Below are 19,123 nucleotides of genomic sequence, written 5' to 3'. Positions count from 1 at the left end.
AAATTGGACTTGTAAGTGCCCCATCATTATTACATAAGCATACTGAATGGGTGATCAGAGAATGGCATATGGTTACTGCAAGATTCTTGTGCTAATTCATGTTTTAAGATGATATTCCAAGTTATTAAGTATGGGAGCATGAATAATTCTTATTACAGGATAGTTTTTAGCTGTTTATTATTTAGAGTCATTCTTAAAGAAGGGTTAACTTGCCAAACATTCTGTCCTAATGTGCATAGTCTATATTTCCTAAGTTGTATCTTCGTTTGTGCCATTTCTTCCAATTACCCTATTCTTGGAATAGTAAAGTTAGTACTCTGAATACTTATTTGTTAAAAACTTTCCCACTCTTTCACTTCTGTAATGTCTTCATTTTAATCGTTTTTTTGAAGAACTCTCCAACTTGCCAGTTCTTAACTAACAACAGGTTTCCATGTGAGGGACAACAACGTTGGGAATAGAATACGATCATGAATTGATGTAAGATAGAGAAGGATAGAGTGAATGATTGTGCCCACCAAGGGATGTGTGCTACAACGAGAGAAAGAGAAGTTTACATTTTTTAAGACCTATTTGGGATTCCTCAAACATATCAAAATAAGTCGTTTTCACAGTTATGAAGACTCTCTTTTAAATAGCCCAATTCGTCATTGGTCATCTTCAGTCTTTCCAATTTTACCAATTAAAGTTTACCTCGTTATATTAATTTTGCTGAATCTATAAACACAGTTTACAAAAACATTACAGTATATCAAAACAGGATTTTGACTTTATGGTGCGTGCATCTTTCCTTTAACATTAAAGAACACTTAAAATATATGATCAGTACTCAATTCCAAAATCCAAATGATTGGAAAGGACAGAAAATTGCTCTAGTGTGTGAAAATCATACTTTGGCATAGAAGAGACTCTAAAACAGTCCGAAAATTGTGCAAAAAACAAGAAACAATAAACAGAAATTTCTCTAATTGTGTGCTTATAATAATAAGTTTCATGAACAACGTGAACAAAAGTCAATGTAAGATCACAAAGTAATATACACACACAAAGAATGTCCAGCAAGGGACATTTAATTGAAATCTGCTTGGTAATCATTGAACGGTACTTAGAAAATAAATAGAAAGTATAACAAGAAGACCTCTCTCTAACTTTTTCTAAAAATAGTTTTTACTACAACACAAAAGGAGGAAAAAGCAGGGTCCCACTCTGGACAGATAGCAGATAATGCTTTAGAATCGTAAATACTCATTAACATCTGAAATTATCATGAACAAAAAGTAACTAGAAGAAGAAACGGATTATTCTTAGACGAGGCAATGTTTGCATTAAGAAGACATTTGATGATAAAGATTTTCAATTTTGAGTCAACTTTCATGCTGAAAAAGTTACTGGAAGCTTTGAAATTGACTTTCAAACGTTGAAGGTTGTCTCAAAACCATTTTTTAGGTTCATTAATACAGATTCTAGAACATTTCAAAAGAATCCAAAAAGTAGGTTTCAGAACGTTTTTAAAGCTAAACTATTTCAAATACTTTTAGAAAGTTCTAGAGGTTTCTAGAACCTTTTAAAAACGTTCAAAAGAAAGAAGGAAAAGAAAATTGGTAGCTTCGAGTTCGAAATTGCTCTAATCAAACATTTTTAGACCTCCATGCTCTATGGGATTGCTACAAATCCAGCATTTCAAGACTATCAAAATGTCAAGTCTCATGAAACTATAAAAATATAAATTACAATAAAACTCCGATATGTACTTCACAAGTTGTTTTAATGCATGATAATAATAGCGTTTGGTATACAAATTAAATTTATCTTTATATTACAATATAATACATAAAATCTATCAACTTAGACAAATAAAAAACGCATTCGTAATCTACAAATTGTATTTGATAATCGTTTTTCTCATTAATTTTTCTTGTATTGTATATTAAAATGTATATAAAAATGGAAATTATTATTCCATACACGTGCTCGATAAATTATAAAGTAGAAAGTAATAAATAACTGTTCGGTGACGAAAATGAAAATATAGATACAATAATAAAAAAAAATAAACAATAATTGATTTTCTCTTAAATAACCTAGCAAAAACGTTTTACGATAAAGCATAAGTTTTAAGCGGCATTTACGCGATTTCTACAATTATGTAATTGATTTCTAAGAGGTCATACCTCTTTTAATTTCCAGTCATTCACACACGCACACACAAAAAAATAAAGCTGCAATGGCGTATCTCTATAATTATTATCTCTAGTAATTCTATTAAGTAGTTTTGCCCCCAATTTCAAAAGGGGCGCTAATAAATAGGAAAAAAGTTTATATTTGAGTCTTTTTAAGGGGGTGAGCATTGTCCAAAAATATCGTTATCTCAGATATTCAGGCAATGTTGTTTTGCTTCAGCATTCGTTGAGTTCCTATTTATAGCTGACTAGTTGTCCACATTGACTATAAACAATTAAGGAAAGAAAATTAAATTGAAATAGAAAATCACCCTTTAACCCTTTTATAAGGATAACAAAATTAAGCATTGCTAATACTAAAGTTCAACTCAATTGGTGGTTGCGTCATCATTGTGTCAAATTCAAATGAAATATTGACGTTCTAAAGACACTTGATAGTTATAATGAAATGGTTTTAACAATTCTAAGAGAAATTTGGCAACGCAGCTTGCAGAGTCTCAGTGCTTGAATTTTAACAAAAACTGGACCATATGACCACCAAGGACAACACTGCTTGCTTTTGGAAGAAACTGTCTTATGGTAAGCCCACATGTACAGTATTTGCGTAAATCACAGCACAGTTCTGTGATTTACGCCAATACTGCACATGTGGACTTCCAATAACTGAGTTAAAAAATTAAAATACACTACTTAGCACTTTGCAATGCTGCCAAATCTATTATAAAAAATGTGACAAACAGAGTAGGCACACTCCCTGACGTAATCACCAACTAAGTTGTTTTGCTCTATACCAAAGCAATTGGAGGCAAAACCACATAAGTAGGACAGATTTTTTTGATTTCTCACTTGTGCTATGTTAAAGTATGTACTTAGTATTTAAAATTTTTGAGAATTAACATAAAAGCTCCTCGACTCACTTAAATAAACAATCAAGATTCTATAGTCAATACTTTTACTATACAGAGTGTTTGTTTTCATATAACTATTTCTATTAAATAACTGTCACTAAATTTTGAACTTCTCCGTAAATTTCTTTTTGGTGTCAAAACAATCACCCTGTATAGATATAAAACATTCTTATAATTTACAATGAGTAGCAACTTTGTTTTTAATTATACTCTTCTACTATAAAAATAATCACATGTTAGCACAATATCCACCATATTGAAATAATTAAAGACTACCGTCTCCTCGTTTTTCCTCTTTCTCTCCTTTTGGGAAAAAACGCGCTCCATGTGGTGCAAAATATTGAATAATACAGGGTGTACACCTCAAACTTAAGCACCTGGAGCGCTCATCGCGCTGCTTAACAGTCTATCATCCGCCCATATTTGGGCGGTTATTTAAGATATCACACAACAGTGGCAGCCCTTTTTCTTTTTTATCATCACGTGCTCCACTTGGGCGCCGTCTCCCTCCGCCTTTATCGTGGTTCTTTGCACGTCCACCTGTCCAGGTGTGGGGGGGTTCTTGTCGCTGGTACCGTTCGTTTTTGATTGGTTCGGGCTGGAGCTCAATGCTGTTACCTATAGAAAAAATTTGTCAGTGTTGCCAAATTATTAAACTTAGTACAGGGTGAATCCACCATATTAGGATAAAGTACATAGTTTGAAAGGACAATAGAATCCTCTTTAAACTTCCTATCCAATAGGAAGATTGAAACTGTAATACTTGTCTCAAATTACCTTTTTTGGACTAACAGTATCCACAGAATCCACCGTATGGTTCGGATCCAGCGAACTATCACCAGAGGGCAGATCGGGCGCCTGACTGCCCGGAGTGGGGGTAATGGGTTTACCACCTTTGATCAGTTCCACAATTTGGTCAGCTTCCCTGGAGAGGTCGCCGCCGGGCCGAAACGGATTGTCCCAGCCACTTTCCGTGCTGAAAAACGACAAAAACACCCGGATTAGCTCACAAATTGGGACATCCTGTATCAATCATTCGGTGAGAGCACTTTGTTTTAGTGTCGATCTAAATATAGGGTCTTGGCTAAAACAAATAGACACCAAATAAAAGCGGGAGCCGTTAACATACCGTAAAACCAATAGGTTGTAGTAAGAATTGGAAAAATTTCGGCTAAACGACGACGTCTGGTCGTCGGTATAAATAGAACCGTTTTTAGGGAAGTTATATTTAAAGTAATTTAGGTCAAATTCAAAGTATTTTGCTAACTGGGACTGTCCCATTACCTGTCATCTTTAGGCACTTTAACGACGTAGTACAGGACGCCACCGTGAGAGGGATTGCTGGACAACACCTCAGGAGCAGCCATTTTGTCGATACTATAAGTGTTTTACACACAAAAAACCACTCGAGCTACCGTTTGAGATTTTTACGATGAATGAGTCTTCATAATGTCAGTAACTTTCACCTTAGCACTGTTGCCAATGGAAATGATTAGACAATTTGTTCGACCCGAAAGCACCAGCCAAAAAAAAAAATCTATCAGACCAATAACGAGTAGAGTAGTGTGTCTAAAATCAGCAAAAATTAATGTATTTTTAAGTGTTTCAATAACTTTTTTGATTAGTGCTTGTTCTAAAAAAATAGAAAATGTTTAAACATCGTAGACCATTTAATTTTCCTGTCTGACATGATTTAGATTGATTGTATGTAAGAGTAAAAGCAGAAGTCTGTTTTGATCTAGAAAGGATTTTAGTAGGTTTTCCTTGCCAAAAAAGCAATAACAATAATACATTCAGTACATCAGACAATACTGAAATGTATACTGGTGGACGCCAGTCTTCAGTCAAAACCTTCAGAAAATCTTGAACAATGTCATTTGGTGTTGTGTCATGTTAAACGTTAATAAGACAATATTATTCACTACCAAGTTCTCCATATACCATAAAAATCTTCATTGCAATTTAATGATTTTCCTGACACAAAATGAATTTAAAGAAGAATATCCATGCTTCAAACTGATTGGACCTCCAAAATGAAAACAATATTCTTTTACAATCGTTACACTCTTAGCTCTTCATTTTCTGAGAATGTTTAGCCTCTGGCACTATTTAGAAGGTTGGCGGAAATCATTTAGAGGCCACTGGCACTTTCTTAATGAATCTAGAAGGTTTTGACAATTTAAAACAGTTTTTGGAAGGTTTAAAACACTTGTAGAATCCTCTGACACTTTTTAGAAGATTCTCAATAGCATTTAGAGGCCTTTGGCAACTTAAAACAACTCTGGGTAGGTTTAAGACACTTGTGGAAGCCTCTGGCACTTTATCTGTCTCAATAGCATTTAGAGGTCTATAAAACTTTGGTCCTAGAGGCCTCTGGCAATTTAAAACCGTTCTGAAAAAGTTGTAGAGGGCGCTCAAATTTCTCATTTACTCAATGTTATAGCATAAGAATAGAGAAGACTTAACACAATAAAAAACTTGTTGATTAACTTCTGATGATCATAGTTGATTAAGAAGATATAGTTACTGTGTTAAGGAAGAATACCAGCAAAAATCACATAAAACAAATTCTTAGAGGAGAATTTATAAGAAGATGGAGTGGGAGGAAGAACTAGATTTTGATCAAGAGGGTGGAAGAACATCGATCATTTGGTTCAAAAGAAATGGGACAGAAGCTTAAGAGAGAATTATTGCAAATCAATGCTCTAGACAAAGATAAACATGACCAAATGTCAAATGACGTCTCTCCCATTCCACCTGGCACATGTCACGTATGCAATTTATCTTCATCTTTCTCTAGAACATTAATTCTGTTTTAAACTGGTACAATTTCTAGTTTTTTAACTTCGTTGACTTTGTGTCTTGTCTAATCACCTGACCAACTTTCCTCAATATGCCCTCTTATGACATAACTCAACAACCAGAAGGACACCCATCAGCTTAAAGCTGATTAAACAGGCAGCCATAGAGGGAGCTAAGGTAGTAAGTGCTGCATAACCTCAATTGATCTTACTACGCTACAAACAAGAGGACTGTGAAGTACTCTTATTTAGACCATGATTGAGAGAGATCAAATTCTGCTTTTACAATTATTGTTTTCTATAGATTATTCTGGCATAAAAAGAGACACTTATCATCACACTCATCAGTGTTGTACAAATTAAGCCCTTTCTGCAAAATTAATCTAAGATTATTCTAGTTATTCCTGGCAGCATCTCATTTCATCATACAATAACAATCATCTTAAACAACTTTTTTGCGTTGTACTAAAAAAACACAATAAAACCCAGTAAACAAACGCTGACATTGAACATTGCATAACAATGTGGAGATAAAGCTCGGGATGTTTAACCTACAAAGAGCGTGTGTGTGTGTAACAATACTTAATAAGATAATCGGGTTTAATTTAAATTAATTCCGCTATTTAAAAAAAAAAAACTGTTTAAGCTGTCGCGTAATGATTACACACGGGTTGACTGATACTTTCTGCCCAAATATGGTATAGGAGCAAGTGAGAGCGTTTACAGTTTAATTACGCAACACGTCAATTAAGAACATACTGTATATGGACGGTCAGGAATGTTGTTCCGATTAATCGATTGAATCTTAATTAACCATATTATTCATGTAAGTGTTTACTTAAGTCAGCAATCTCTTGGATATTAATTACTCGTGTAAGAGTTTTTACTTACGATGTATGTGTTAAATGTGAAATTTAGAACCTTTTCTGTTTTTTGAGTATTTTCCGTATCTATTATCGATCTTGAGTTATTTGCAAAAGAAGTAGAAACAAGCTTTGTTTATACATTTTCTTTTGCCAATTTCAGCAAACTATTTAATGAAAACCAAGTAGCAATGGAATTATAAAATATACAAATATATTTAAATTAAAGAAACTCTTTAATAAAAGTGTCAATTTCGCCAATAACTTAATTTAAATTATCATCAATTTCAATCTGTTATCTGTCACAGCTTAATTAAGATAATTGTGAGTTTCAATTTTAATGAAATTCAGTGAAGAGGTAATTCCAGCAAACCAAATTGATGTGCACTTTAACTGTTAACATTTCATTAACAGAGACAAATTCAGCATTTAAATTTTATTATTAATAAGATCAATTACAGTAACTTAGAGCATTTTCACTAGATTTCATTTGTGTTTTAATCCCCATAAAATTGGATTAAAAGAAATCAGTCACTTTTATTGGCTTAATGAAATTCAGATTTAGAAAATCGTCAATTTCATTAACTTAGTGAAATCATTACAATGTGTTGTCACACAAATCAAACTTACTCTTCAATTAAATTGTCATATTCTGTAATAGAATTAGCATTAAAATCATTGATTGTCAGAAAATCGAGAAATTTGTCAATATCAGCAATTAATTAACCAAAAATGCACGTTTTAGCTTTGGGGCTATTCTATTTCATCAAAAGATGCTCTCATATATGTATATATTATTAATAGAATTATCAATTTGATAAATAAAGCTGGTTAGATGGATTTTAGTACTAAATGTATCAATTTTAGCATTAAATTTGTTTCTATCCACTTAAAAACTAATGATAAACTCTAGTTTATCAATTTTTGTTGAAAAACTGTCAATTTAAGGATTTTTACTGTTTTTGTATGTTAAACTTCATTAAAATCATCCTCAATTTCATCAATCAAGTTATGAAATTTGGGTTGTAAAATGACACTTTTCAGTACTTAAAATGTGATTTTTTTGAACAGGTCAATTTCAACCTGTTTTCAATCAGGCAGAAAATAAAGAATTTCAATCACGTGTATGATTGAAATCTAATCTAAACTTTAATAATGAGATTTTCACAGTTGAAGAATTGTAATTTTCATTACTTTTCTACTGAGTGTACTCATGTTGATGACTCAATGAAGAAGAATTATTACGTGCTAAAAATAGTAGACCTTTATAATAATTTAAATTTATGACCTCATTGACCTACTTCCTGTAGCGTGTTAAAAGTTGCATTTAGAGCTTTAATAAAGCTGAAAATTACTTAAATTCTTAAAGGTTAGAATACCCATTAGGAATACCATTTCAAGCTTAAAACATTAAATTTAAACTTTTCTGAGTAATCTTAGTGCAAACAGACAAGTGGCTAGTAAACAAGTTAGCCGACCACGCAGTATATTACGTATCATCCTGAAGACGTAATATTTATGTAAATCACTTGTGTAATGTTTAGTTAACGACCAGCGTGTGTTAAAAGATCTTAATCTTTGGAATTCCTATCTGGTTTTCTGGAAAACAGATCAAAGGGGCACTGACAGCGTGAAAAATCGGTCCAGTTTCGAAACAAGTTTTTAAATTTAGAAATTCGATCACAACTAGTGGGTTGTGGCCAAATAATTTATTACTTATGATCAGAGAGCAGAAATAACGAATTACACTGATTTAGGCCCACTACTCGACCCAAAGATCACTGCGGACACTTAGTCACTACCAATTAAAGGGACAGTCCGTTAACGGGACCGTAAAACTCCGTTTAAAGTCACGTTAACCGGTTTACACGATCTTACTTTCGCTCGATGACTAACTTGATTCCTGCCGCTCTACCCGATTCGCTTACTGTTGCTGCTATTCGCGCATTCCATCTACGCGACTCCAAAAAAAGATATATACAGGGTGTGCCCGATTTCCGAGTCCATTTTACTGTTTGCCGACCGTGGAATTGTTTCCGCACGATTTGACCCCGTCCCGCTGTCCCTAACCGTAAAGGAGCCTTGAGTGTACACTCTGTATATAATATAGATGATGGCCTGATCGAATTCAATTTCCTTGGGTGTTTAGTGATGGTGTAAACAGTTTTATATCCCGGTTTTATAACCACTTACGTGTCAGTTAAGGACACTCGATGCAACTTGGAAAACTATGGTTTAATAAATTGTATTCTAGAGTATTTTCAAATTCATCAGACTTAACTGAACAGTAGAAAACCCACCCTTACAACTTATCAGCATAGCAATAATAAAATGACAGCATTGATAAGCTAAATCGGACCTTACTGCTCAAAACTAAATTAAACATATCATGGCATTATACAGGGTGATCAAAACAGTACACTTTAAGCTGCAAAATGCTAAAAAGAATCACTTTGTAGTAGTACATAGCTATTTTGCTCTTGTAACTTTAAACTTTTTTATTTGAACTCATAGATTTCACTAAAATGCCATTAGAAAGAGGATAAAAAATACTACAAAATGAGCCAAAACTCGCCTCTCTAGCTCTTCATGTTACCGAGATATTGAATTTCAAAAAAGTGGTAGTAAAAAAGACCCCTAATACCCCTCCATTATTTCAATTTTTTTGAATAATTAAAAATTTTAATCTGCTTTTTTGGTACTTATTTTACTTAATTTAAGGCCCTTTGATATAAATATGCTCTCTGATGTGGATTGGAACCCTCCTGGAGGAAATGAAAAATTGCCAAAATTGCTCTTTTTGTAAAAATAGCATATTTTTTGACACACGTTGCTTTGACCCTAAATTACTCCCTTATTTGACAAGTTACGTCAAAATGTCATAGAGATCAAAAGAAAGAGAAGATTTCAAGGCGTCCAAAAATATCCCCCCATGAGTTGATTGATAACACCGTTTGGCCGCTAGAGTGCGTCAAAGTTACTTCACCATAAAATCACATATGTTGTGACACTCGTTTGCTTTGACACCAAATTACTAACTTATTTGACAAGTTACGTCAAAATGTCATAGAAAACAAAAGATAGATCAAATTTCAAGGTTTCCAAAAATGTCCCCACATGAGTTAATTGATAACACCGTTTGGTCGCTAGAGGGCGTCAAATTTCCTTTACCATAATATAACATATTATATTGTAAATATTTTTTAGTCAGATTTCATGTATCTCTTAATCCGGGCGAGTTCCTGGCAAAGAAATGGTTAATATGTTAAATTTTAGGTCTAACTCTGTTAGTTTTTGAGATATCACAAAACCGACTGCACCAGCGTCTTTTCCGTGAAATTTTAACATAAAATGACACCGAGACATCAATTGTAACTTGACAAATAAAAAAGTTGTATTTTTTGACAGTTCCAGGCCGCCATTTTAAATTTTCTGTCAAAATATTGACTTGCACCTCATTTTAAAGGAAATTTCACGTAGTTTCAAGAAATGAGAGACAAAATGGCGTCGCAGGCCGCCATTTTGAATTTTCTGTCAAAATATTGACTTGCACCTCATTTTAAAGGAAATTTCACGTAGTTTCAAAAAATGACAGACAAAATGGCGTTCTAGGCCTCCATTTTTAATTTTCTCTCAAAATATTCACTTGCACATTTTTTGGACTTTATATAGGGTGATTAAAATAGGACACTGTTTTGATCCCCCTCTACACAAGACAAGAAAATGATACAAAAGTCACTTTGTACCAGTCCAAATAACTTAGTTACAGAGGTCATCAAAATAGACTAAGTATTGAAATGATGATTTTAATGTGCCATTTTTAAAATGACAATTGAAGTCACGTGACCCTAAAAAATCAATTCAAGCCAGTAATACTGTCCCTGAAAGGTTCTTTAATATCCGTTTCTTCAAGATCATCTTAAGTATCAAAACATGGGTAAAAAGACTTAGAAAACAAGAATTCCAGATAAAAAATTGGACTTACATAGAGAGTGTCCCAAAATCAGATACCAAAAGCAAAACAGGTCAATTTTCAGTCAAATACAAAACTCTGAATAAAGGTTACAGTGTTCTGGCATATAATTTAGGGACACCCCATATAACAGCCACTCATTTTATACACCGCAGTCACTCCTCAATCCAGGTCCAGGATGAACAAACACAGGTCCCTGACAATATACAGGGTGTTCGAAAAAATACCGTATCCAATTCCGATCACCTTGTATATTCTAGCAGGGCTCAGTGCACTTCTGTGAGTTTGCGGCTTCTCTTCGGCAATACTTGGTTGAAAAATACTGTTGGAACCCCCATGGTATATCATACAGTTGTTTCGGTTAACTACCATTAAAAATAGGATGTGATGTAATAATAATGAGCCCGCTGACCTTATAAACCGAGTGTTAATAAATTTGAGAGTACAGTTATGCTGTGGGCTTGTACAATAACAACCTACAGGATGATTAAGTGTCTAGGTTAGATAATAAATAATTTTGCATAAAATTGGGTCTTTCGAGTCGGTTTTTGCTCTAATCCAGACTGGATATCGAACCAACAGTTTAGGAAAATCACGCACTTTACCAACACAAACACGCAAACGTTCCTTTTGTCTTCTTAAAGGGACTGCCGGAACCGTCCAGACAAAAGAAAACCGGAATATTCATGGGAAAGTCTGGATCAGTTCCGGTTCCGCACTTTCCCTAACCACAGACAATACTGGGCCATCGATCGACCTGGAAAACTGGAGCTAACTTTAGGGCGGGGATTGGTGGGAAGAGGGGAGAGGCCAGCTGGGAAAGTTTTCATAATTTTTGTTAATTTTAAATTCAGGATTGTGCTAAGTAATTTTCCGAAATGTTCTTCCTTCTGTTAGTAATTTTATATGCAAAATTAGGTTAGTAACAACAAAAAGGGCCATAAGTCAAGCAGCCATTTTTTATTTAATTTTGCTAGGTGTCTTAAAAAGAAGCCATTTTTAAATTCATACAAACACCTATAGGTTAGGTTAGGTTCGATTGCCTTAATATCAAAATGGCAATGTGATGGTAAGTTTTCCGTTATTTTGAATAAATGTTGGTTGAGTGGCCATCTGCGCAATGTTCAAAAATAAATAAAAATGTCACTTTTTTGGTGTGAATATCCCGTTAAGTATTGTTTTTCCACTGGATAGTTAGAAACCGGATAATCTTTGATCAGTTAAACGGTAATGAAGCATTTTGGATTTCAGTAAACTTTGCCATTTTGACAATAAGATTCTATCCTAAAGGTTTTAGATCAAAATGACGGTTTTTTGTATTCCTTAATACAAGCAGATACGTTGTAAATGGAAAATGAGATGTTTAAAGCAGTTACGGTCCTGTATTTAGTCCGATTAATTAGATTTTTTTAGTGTAATGTACATACAGGTTTTTTCACTAGAGACTGACCAACCCCCATTTTTGGGCTTTCTTGTATGTAATTAAATAAATTGAAATAGCTATTTGATGTAGTTTAAACAGTTCAATCCAAAAATTACTTTAAAAAAAATTCTATTAGGCAAATTTTATTTTTATTTTTGAAAGTATGTATGAAAAGTTATATTTAATATTTTAGTAGTAGTTTTTGGATTCAACTTTTTAAATTACATCAAATGACTATTTCAGTTTTTTTAATTATAAGGCAGCCCAAAAAGGAGATCAGTACCCAGTAAATGTGTAAGATGTGTGGTATATACAGACTTACTTTTCTGCAAGAAGTCAACTTTCTGACTTGTCATATTGGAATAAAAAGTCTTTTTCAACAAAAACCAAGTCAATTTTCAACATTTGGTAAACGTGACTTTTTCACTATTTTCCATCTGAAATAACACGAAATTGTGACTGGATTTTCTAGAAAACTCTCAACAAACAATACACAATTTTATAGTGGAACTTCTGAAAGACTTCATTATCCAGGATAATAGGTCAATTTAGACGACCTTTCGCTTGCAAGGAAATGGCCATTTAACATGACAAAACTGGAAAATATAGGTTAATTTCCTTTTTTATTGCCTGCACACAACGTTTGTGTTGATGACTGACAATACTTTTATAATATGCACATAAAGCAAAAAAATTAAAGTAAAATAGTTTGACATTTTGCCATATCATTCTTATAAAATTGCAGTACAGAAGCAATTTAAAAGTCTTCTAATAGTTCTTCACATTTTCTGTTTAAACGCTACGTCTGACAGTAATTTTGAGCCATTATACCAGTAAAAACAGTATTCAGTACATGTTTCATTCCTTGTAACCACACAATAAAAGACAATTTTCCCATGAAATTACCCATCAGTTATGTAACATAATCAGAAGCCTTAGTACGACCATAAAATGAAAAAGTCGAGTACAGCAGAAATGTTTAGAATAACCGGCTCACATGAGAAATGGCAGACACCGAATTCCTAAAGTTCTTCACTGACATTAGTCGTTCAACATGTTTATTTTGCTCTTTTGTTGCGATGGTATTCGTATATCACCAGCTTCCTGTTTACGTTTTGGTTTTCAAGCGAAAGATGAGAATTTCTCGGTTGAGGCATTTGATATTAATGGACAAACAGAACTCTGGTGATTGCCAAGCAATCTTAGAAGCCTCAAAGGGCTTTTAAGGATTTATAGAGAAAATCCTTAAAGTAGGTCAAGCTTTACGTGTCCAGTTCGTTACCCTCCAGTGTAAAACAATTCCAGATCTGGAACACCTCACAAACCACTATTTTAATATTAATGCTTGGGTTACACTTTTAAGATTTATGAGGTATTTTATCATGCTTTGGGTTCTTGCAATTTATGGTAAGACAGGTACTCGAGGCCTTAACACACTGCAGACTTACTGACATTGACCTAGTTAACTTATTAAGTAGTTTTTAGGAATAGCAAGTAAAGCAATTTAGGATAACTCTATGCAGATATAACTTTGCGGACATCCTAAGTTTCAATCTTTTTTCTCTTTACTCTCAGCCTGAAAAAGAGAAATTAAAACAATCAATACTACTTATAATTGAGTTTATAACTTTTCATTGGCTATCGACATTGACCTTGTTTGAAACCTAATGGAATCCCAATGTGGTAATATGCTTAAAACGTTAAATAATTGAATCTAACCTCGCAGGTCAAGTGATTTAATCATCGCTAATTAAAGTTGATAAACATTTACCGAGGAAATTACGGTAAAGAATTCGGGTCAAACGAAGAACTATGATACTGTAGTGGGCGTTTTATGTAAATGGTCAATAAGGGTGGGTTCAACCCCCCTGAAATTCTATCCATTATGTGGAAATTATAATTTATTGAAATAATTACTTTTACTTTGGTAGTTTTCAATGATATTTTACGTAATTTTGGAGTTAGTGCGGACTTTCATATGTTGTTGGAGAGGTCCAGAATGTGGTGGACTGTAATTATAAATTTTAGCTTCCAGGCTTAAATAAGGAAGTTATTTAGATTTGAAGCAGGCACACTAAAACTGAACCTAATTCCACTACCGCAAAATATTCAAGACTGCAATATTATTGGTTCAATAGGCCATTTTGTGGAAATTATGGTTGTTTAATTTTAGGTTAGGTTAGTTAAACGCCAATCTATTGTTCACAAGTCACATTCTGAACGACTAAGAAATTGGATTTTTTTTTAGTTATTGACTTGAAATGAGGGAGAAAAAATGAGTCAACTTTGATGCCCTCTAGCGGCCAAACCGTCCAATCCATTAACCCAAGTTAGGTATTTTTAGAAAGCTACTTTCATTGGCTGTCCATTGACGTATAAAACTCTACCAAAAATAGTGCAATTAAGCGAGTTTTTGAGAATTAAACAAGAGAATGTACCAAAAAAATTCATGAAAAAATGAGTCAACTTTGACGCCCTCTAGCGGCAAAACCGTCTAACCCATTAACCCAAGTTAGGTATTTTTAGAAATCTCATTTCATTGGCTGTCTATTGACGTATAAAACTCTACCAAAAATAGTCTAAATAAGCGAGTTTTTGAGGATTAAACAAGAGAATGCACCAAAAAAATTAGTCAACTTTGACGCCCTCTAGCGGCCAAACCGTCCAACCTATTAACCCAAATGAAGTATTTTTAGAAAACTCATTTCATTGGCTGTCCATTGACATATAAAACTCTACCAAAAATAGTCTAAATAAGCGAGTTTTTGAGGATTAAACAAGAGAATGCACCAAAAAAATTAGTCAACTTTGACGCCCTCTAGCGGCCAAACCGTCCAACCTATTAACCCAAATGAAGTATTTTTAGAAAGCTCATTTCATTGGCTGTCCATTGACGTATAAAACTCTACCAAAAATAGTGCAATTAAGCGAGTTTTTGAGGATTAAACAAAAGGATACCCCAAAAAAAAGTTCATTTCATTGGTTTAGTGACAGGGTGCACCACAAACATTTTTTGATTGGTTAAAGGCTAATTTGACCTTAGAAAATTAAGAAAACACGGTCACGTAACTTACTAGGTCTACCACGACGTAATGCTTGGAAATTTTTTGAAAAACTGTTTTTGCAAATGACAATTTTCGTAAGGGTCAAATTTGCCTGAAACACCGCCACTATCCTAATGGGTTTTGCGTTATGTTGGTCAGTTAGTGCAAGCGAAAATCAACCTTAATGATTGTATTTCTACAGTTTTGCTACTACCCTAGATTTGGCGATCATTGTGCTAGGTTTGTGCCAAATATCAGGGCCGTATCTGCCGGATTTAAAAAAAATCTTTAAATTAATTAGAGTGGTAACAGTCAAAGAAAACAATTAGTTAGCTTTGGAGCCCTCTGGCGGCCAAACGAAGCAACCTATCAACACAGGCGGCCATATTTTTTGAAAGCCCATTTCATTTTCTATCCATTGACATATAAAAGTCTATACAAAGTGTTGGGTGTCACAATAAAGACAGTTTTGACTAAATTTCACAACTACTACTTTAACCTTCATTAATTCGGTTATTTTGACAGTTACAGGACTAGACTTTCTGTCCTTTTTTAAAACTAATATTTTGACCACATTGTATTATATATTTTAACGTTTTTCTGCATACAGTCCTAGAACAAACCTTGTCTAACATGACAAAACACAAAAACCAAGAAAAACCTTTCCTGATATCCATACTAAATTAAAAATGTTTTGCAGATAGAAAATATCAAATTTCACATAAAATGGTAAATATCTCGGAAACGGATACAGATAGGTATATGACAGTAAAACACGAATTTTACATAGAATACAAAATTGAAAAAATATACAGGGTGTCCCATTTAAAATAAGCTGCAGTTGATATCTACTTCCTGTTAAATCGTTGCACGCATATTTTCTTATTTTTTGTTAGGCTAGGTTAGGTTAGTTATCGGGAATTTTTAGGAATTACCGGGCATTATAAGAAAATAGTGGGCATTACCGGAATATTAGGAATTAGTGTACAGAATTGTATTCAGCGGTTTACCCCTCGTAAATAACTAAGAAAGTTAATTTTTAATGAAACAAAAAAAAGGACAGGATTTGCATTGCAGCCCTAAATACTCATTTATTAAGGGAAAAATGTGAGTGTCTCATGAACTTAAGTTCAACATAACTCACATTCTAAACATTTTAACAGGGAAATTTAAATCAAAAGCAAAAACAGGACCGTAATAGCTTAAAATATTCATCTATGATGCAACTTACAACTACAAACTACTTAGAAAGTTGATTTTCACATCAGAAAATTTAGTCAAGAGACTAAAACAGGAACCTTAGAAAGTAAAAGTGACCAAATTTGTCAATAATTCCAGATCTAGTAAATAGAGGGTTGAGTTTACCATAACCAACATGGATGGTGATTTTTGGTTTGTGAAAGGTTGTAAATAATGTGTTTTAAGCCAGTTAATGACAATAATTTCAATATCTCAAAACCTGTATGGTTGGCACCCAAACACAAAAGCCACCGAAAGTAATTATCGTTAAGTGAATAGTATTTCTCGGTTTTCTTACCTTTCGGTTCTATTATAGGCGACATGATTGGTGTCGTTTTTTAACACGGGCGACGACATGACAAAATCGTGGTCAACAAATGGCGGGTCATCCGGCAAGTCCACTTCTTGCGGTTTCGATTGTTGGAAAAACGTCACTCGTACTTTCTCTCGTTCGTCTCTGCAACAATTAATTACGTAATTAGTTACGAAAAAGTGCTATTTTTGTAAGGTGTGCAGAAATTTTTTAAACTTGTCTCAAAAAGTTAATTTTCAAGTTTACAGCAACAAACTTGCTTAGAAAGAATGCTTAGAAAGCAAAGTGCACTAAAGTGCAACCATATTATTAATGGTTATTTTGACGATCTGTAATGATGATTAATGATCAGTCTTATCCACTGGTAATAGACAAGTTCAAAGATCATTATTTAAAGAAATTACCTGGCTTGTAGAGCAGCAGCATTTGCGTAAAGTACAGTGTGATGAAAACTAGTTTTTAGATTGGCTTATATTTAAAAACTTGAAGAAATATAGATGCTACGTAGTACAGGTAATTGCATCTTAAATTAAATATAATATTCTCTTGTATTAAAATAAACCTGTAAGACTGAAATTGGCAGGAAACTAACTAGCATTTTAATGGGATTTTCCGTTCTAATTAAGATTAATGATAAGCCGTTTTGATCCTTATTTACATTGAGCTGACATTTTCTCCTCCTAAAATTAAAGTTTTTTTCCAAGCAAAAACAAGCTTAATTTTACGACCTTCACTATCTCTTCAAACAATCTAATAGTTTTTCTTCAGGACGAAATTGCAGTTCTTGGTTATAGTGGTTAATTAATTACCGATCAGATTCTTTTTCGTTTTACCGTTCGTTACCGCTTATTATAAACGCTTTCAAAGTGCATTCCGTAACTAAAAAGTCTTTTGCTTTTGTAGCATTAACTGTGAATGGGAATTTGTGAAAGTCATTCAAAGCAATGTTGCCAGAGTTGAACGTCAAAGCAATTCCAATCAAAATTAATTTATATTTTGATTTCATAAAAAAAGTTAAAAAAGATCATGAAAAAATTAGTTAACTTTGACGCCCTCTAGCAGCCAAATCGTCCAACTTATTAACCCAAATGAAGTATTTTTAGAAAGCTCATTTCATTGGCTCTCCATTGACGTATAAAACTCTACCAAAAATAGTGCAGTTAAGCGAGTTTTTGAGGATTAAACAAGAGAAAGCACCAAAAAAGTTCATGAAAAAATGAGTCAACTTTGACGCCCTCTAGCGGCCAAACCGTCCAACCTATTAACCCAAATGAAGTATTTTTAGAAAGCTCATTTCATTGGCTGTCCATTGACGTACAAAACTCTACCAAAAATAGTGCAATTAAGCGAGTTTTTGAGGATTAAACAAAAGAATGCACCAAAAAAGTTTATGAAAAAATTAGTCAACTTTGACGCCCTCTAGCGGCCAAACCGTCCAACCTATTAACCCAAATGAAGTATTTTTGGAAAGCTCATTTCATTGGCTGTCCATTGACGTATAAAACTTGCCATAGTTGAACGGCAAAGGGAATCTAATCAAAATTAGTTTATAATTTTATTTCATAAAGAAAAAGTTAAATCATTGTTTTTGTGTGATTTGACAACATTGCAGATAATATTAAACCCAAATTTTTTAAAATTAATTTTAGTCGAGTTTAGGAAAAAGGATTTTTTTAAGGTTTTGAGGAACTAACCAATTATTTCTGTAAATTGCAGATTTTTACTTTATTTTGTTTAGACAAGATGAATTTTTTAATTAAATTTGATTGAAAGTATTGTGTGTTGATCAATGTTTTGTAATTATTTACAAGTCTCCAATTACAAATATTTTATTGATTTTCTATACAGAGTGTTTGTTTTTAACCATTAAGTTCGATTAATTTACGCTCAAGGCAGTGTTGCCAAATAACAGTTTTTTTGTGTCTCATACACACCAAGTTACAGATCACAAACTTGAATGCAATTAATTATTTTTACATACAATTAAAAAGTACTTACAGGGTGTCCCAAGTGTGACTAAAAGTATTAAACTTTTCTCAAATACATTCCTGTCACTTTAACCTGTCATTCTGGAAGATATCAATAAAATAGTAATTTTGTAAAAAATTACGCAATTTGTTTTGACTTTCAGTATATCTTAATAATGCGTCATTACATAGAATAATAATAATAAACAATTTACTGTAGTTACTGTTAATGGCTTTATGACCAATTTAACGTAACAGTACCATGTTAGTTCAGTGACATCCTTTTTGCTACAGTTTCACGCAGAATAACCTACAAACTTTCCCTAAAAATTGTTTTTACTTGCAGTACTAATTATGAAGTGTAACTCACATCATTATGCACCAAAACTGTTTTTTATCGGTTTGAAAATTA

The 19,123-nt window shown here is 33.3% G+C and overlaps 1 protein-coding gene across 1 annotated transcript in view; it reads right to left on the bottom strand.

Moving 5' to 3' along the window:
• Positions 1 to 1,746: 1,746 nt before the first annotated feature.
• Positions 1,747 to 19,123, bottom strand: part of LOC145731445 (uncharacterized) — a 43,512-nt gene continuing 26,135 nt past the window's right edge. The window contains exons 4-6 of the mRNA XM_081983248.1: positions 16,730 to 16,888; positions 3,866 to 4,064; positions 1,747 to 3,706 (exon numbers count right to left, since the gene is read on the bottom strand). Of these exons, the coding sequence (XP_081839374.1) occupies positions 3,524 to 3,706; positions 3,866 to 4,064; positions 16,730 to 16,888 (541 nt within the window). The 3' untranslated portion in view covers positions 1,747 to 3,523. The remainder of the gene's footprint in view (positions 3,707 to 3,865; positions 4,065 to 16,729; positions 16,889 to 19,123) is intronic.

The sequence above is a fragment of the Ips typographus genome, linkage group LG7, assembly GCF_016097725.1.
Source record: "Ips typographus isolate SLU linkage group LG7, UJ_Ityp_2.0, whole genome shotgun sequence".
In the NCBI taxonomy this organism is placed as follows: domain Eukaryota; kingdom Metazoa; phylum Arthropoda; class Insecta; order Coleoptera; family Curculionidae; genus Ips; species Ips typographus.
The sequence above is the reverse complement of the archived record's forward strand: the minus strand, read 5'-3'. Positions and strand labels throughout refer to the sequence as shown.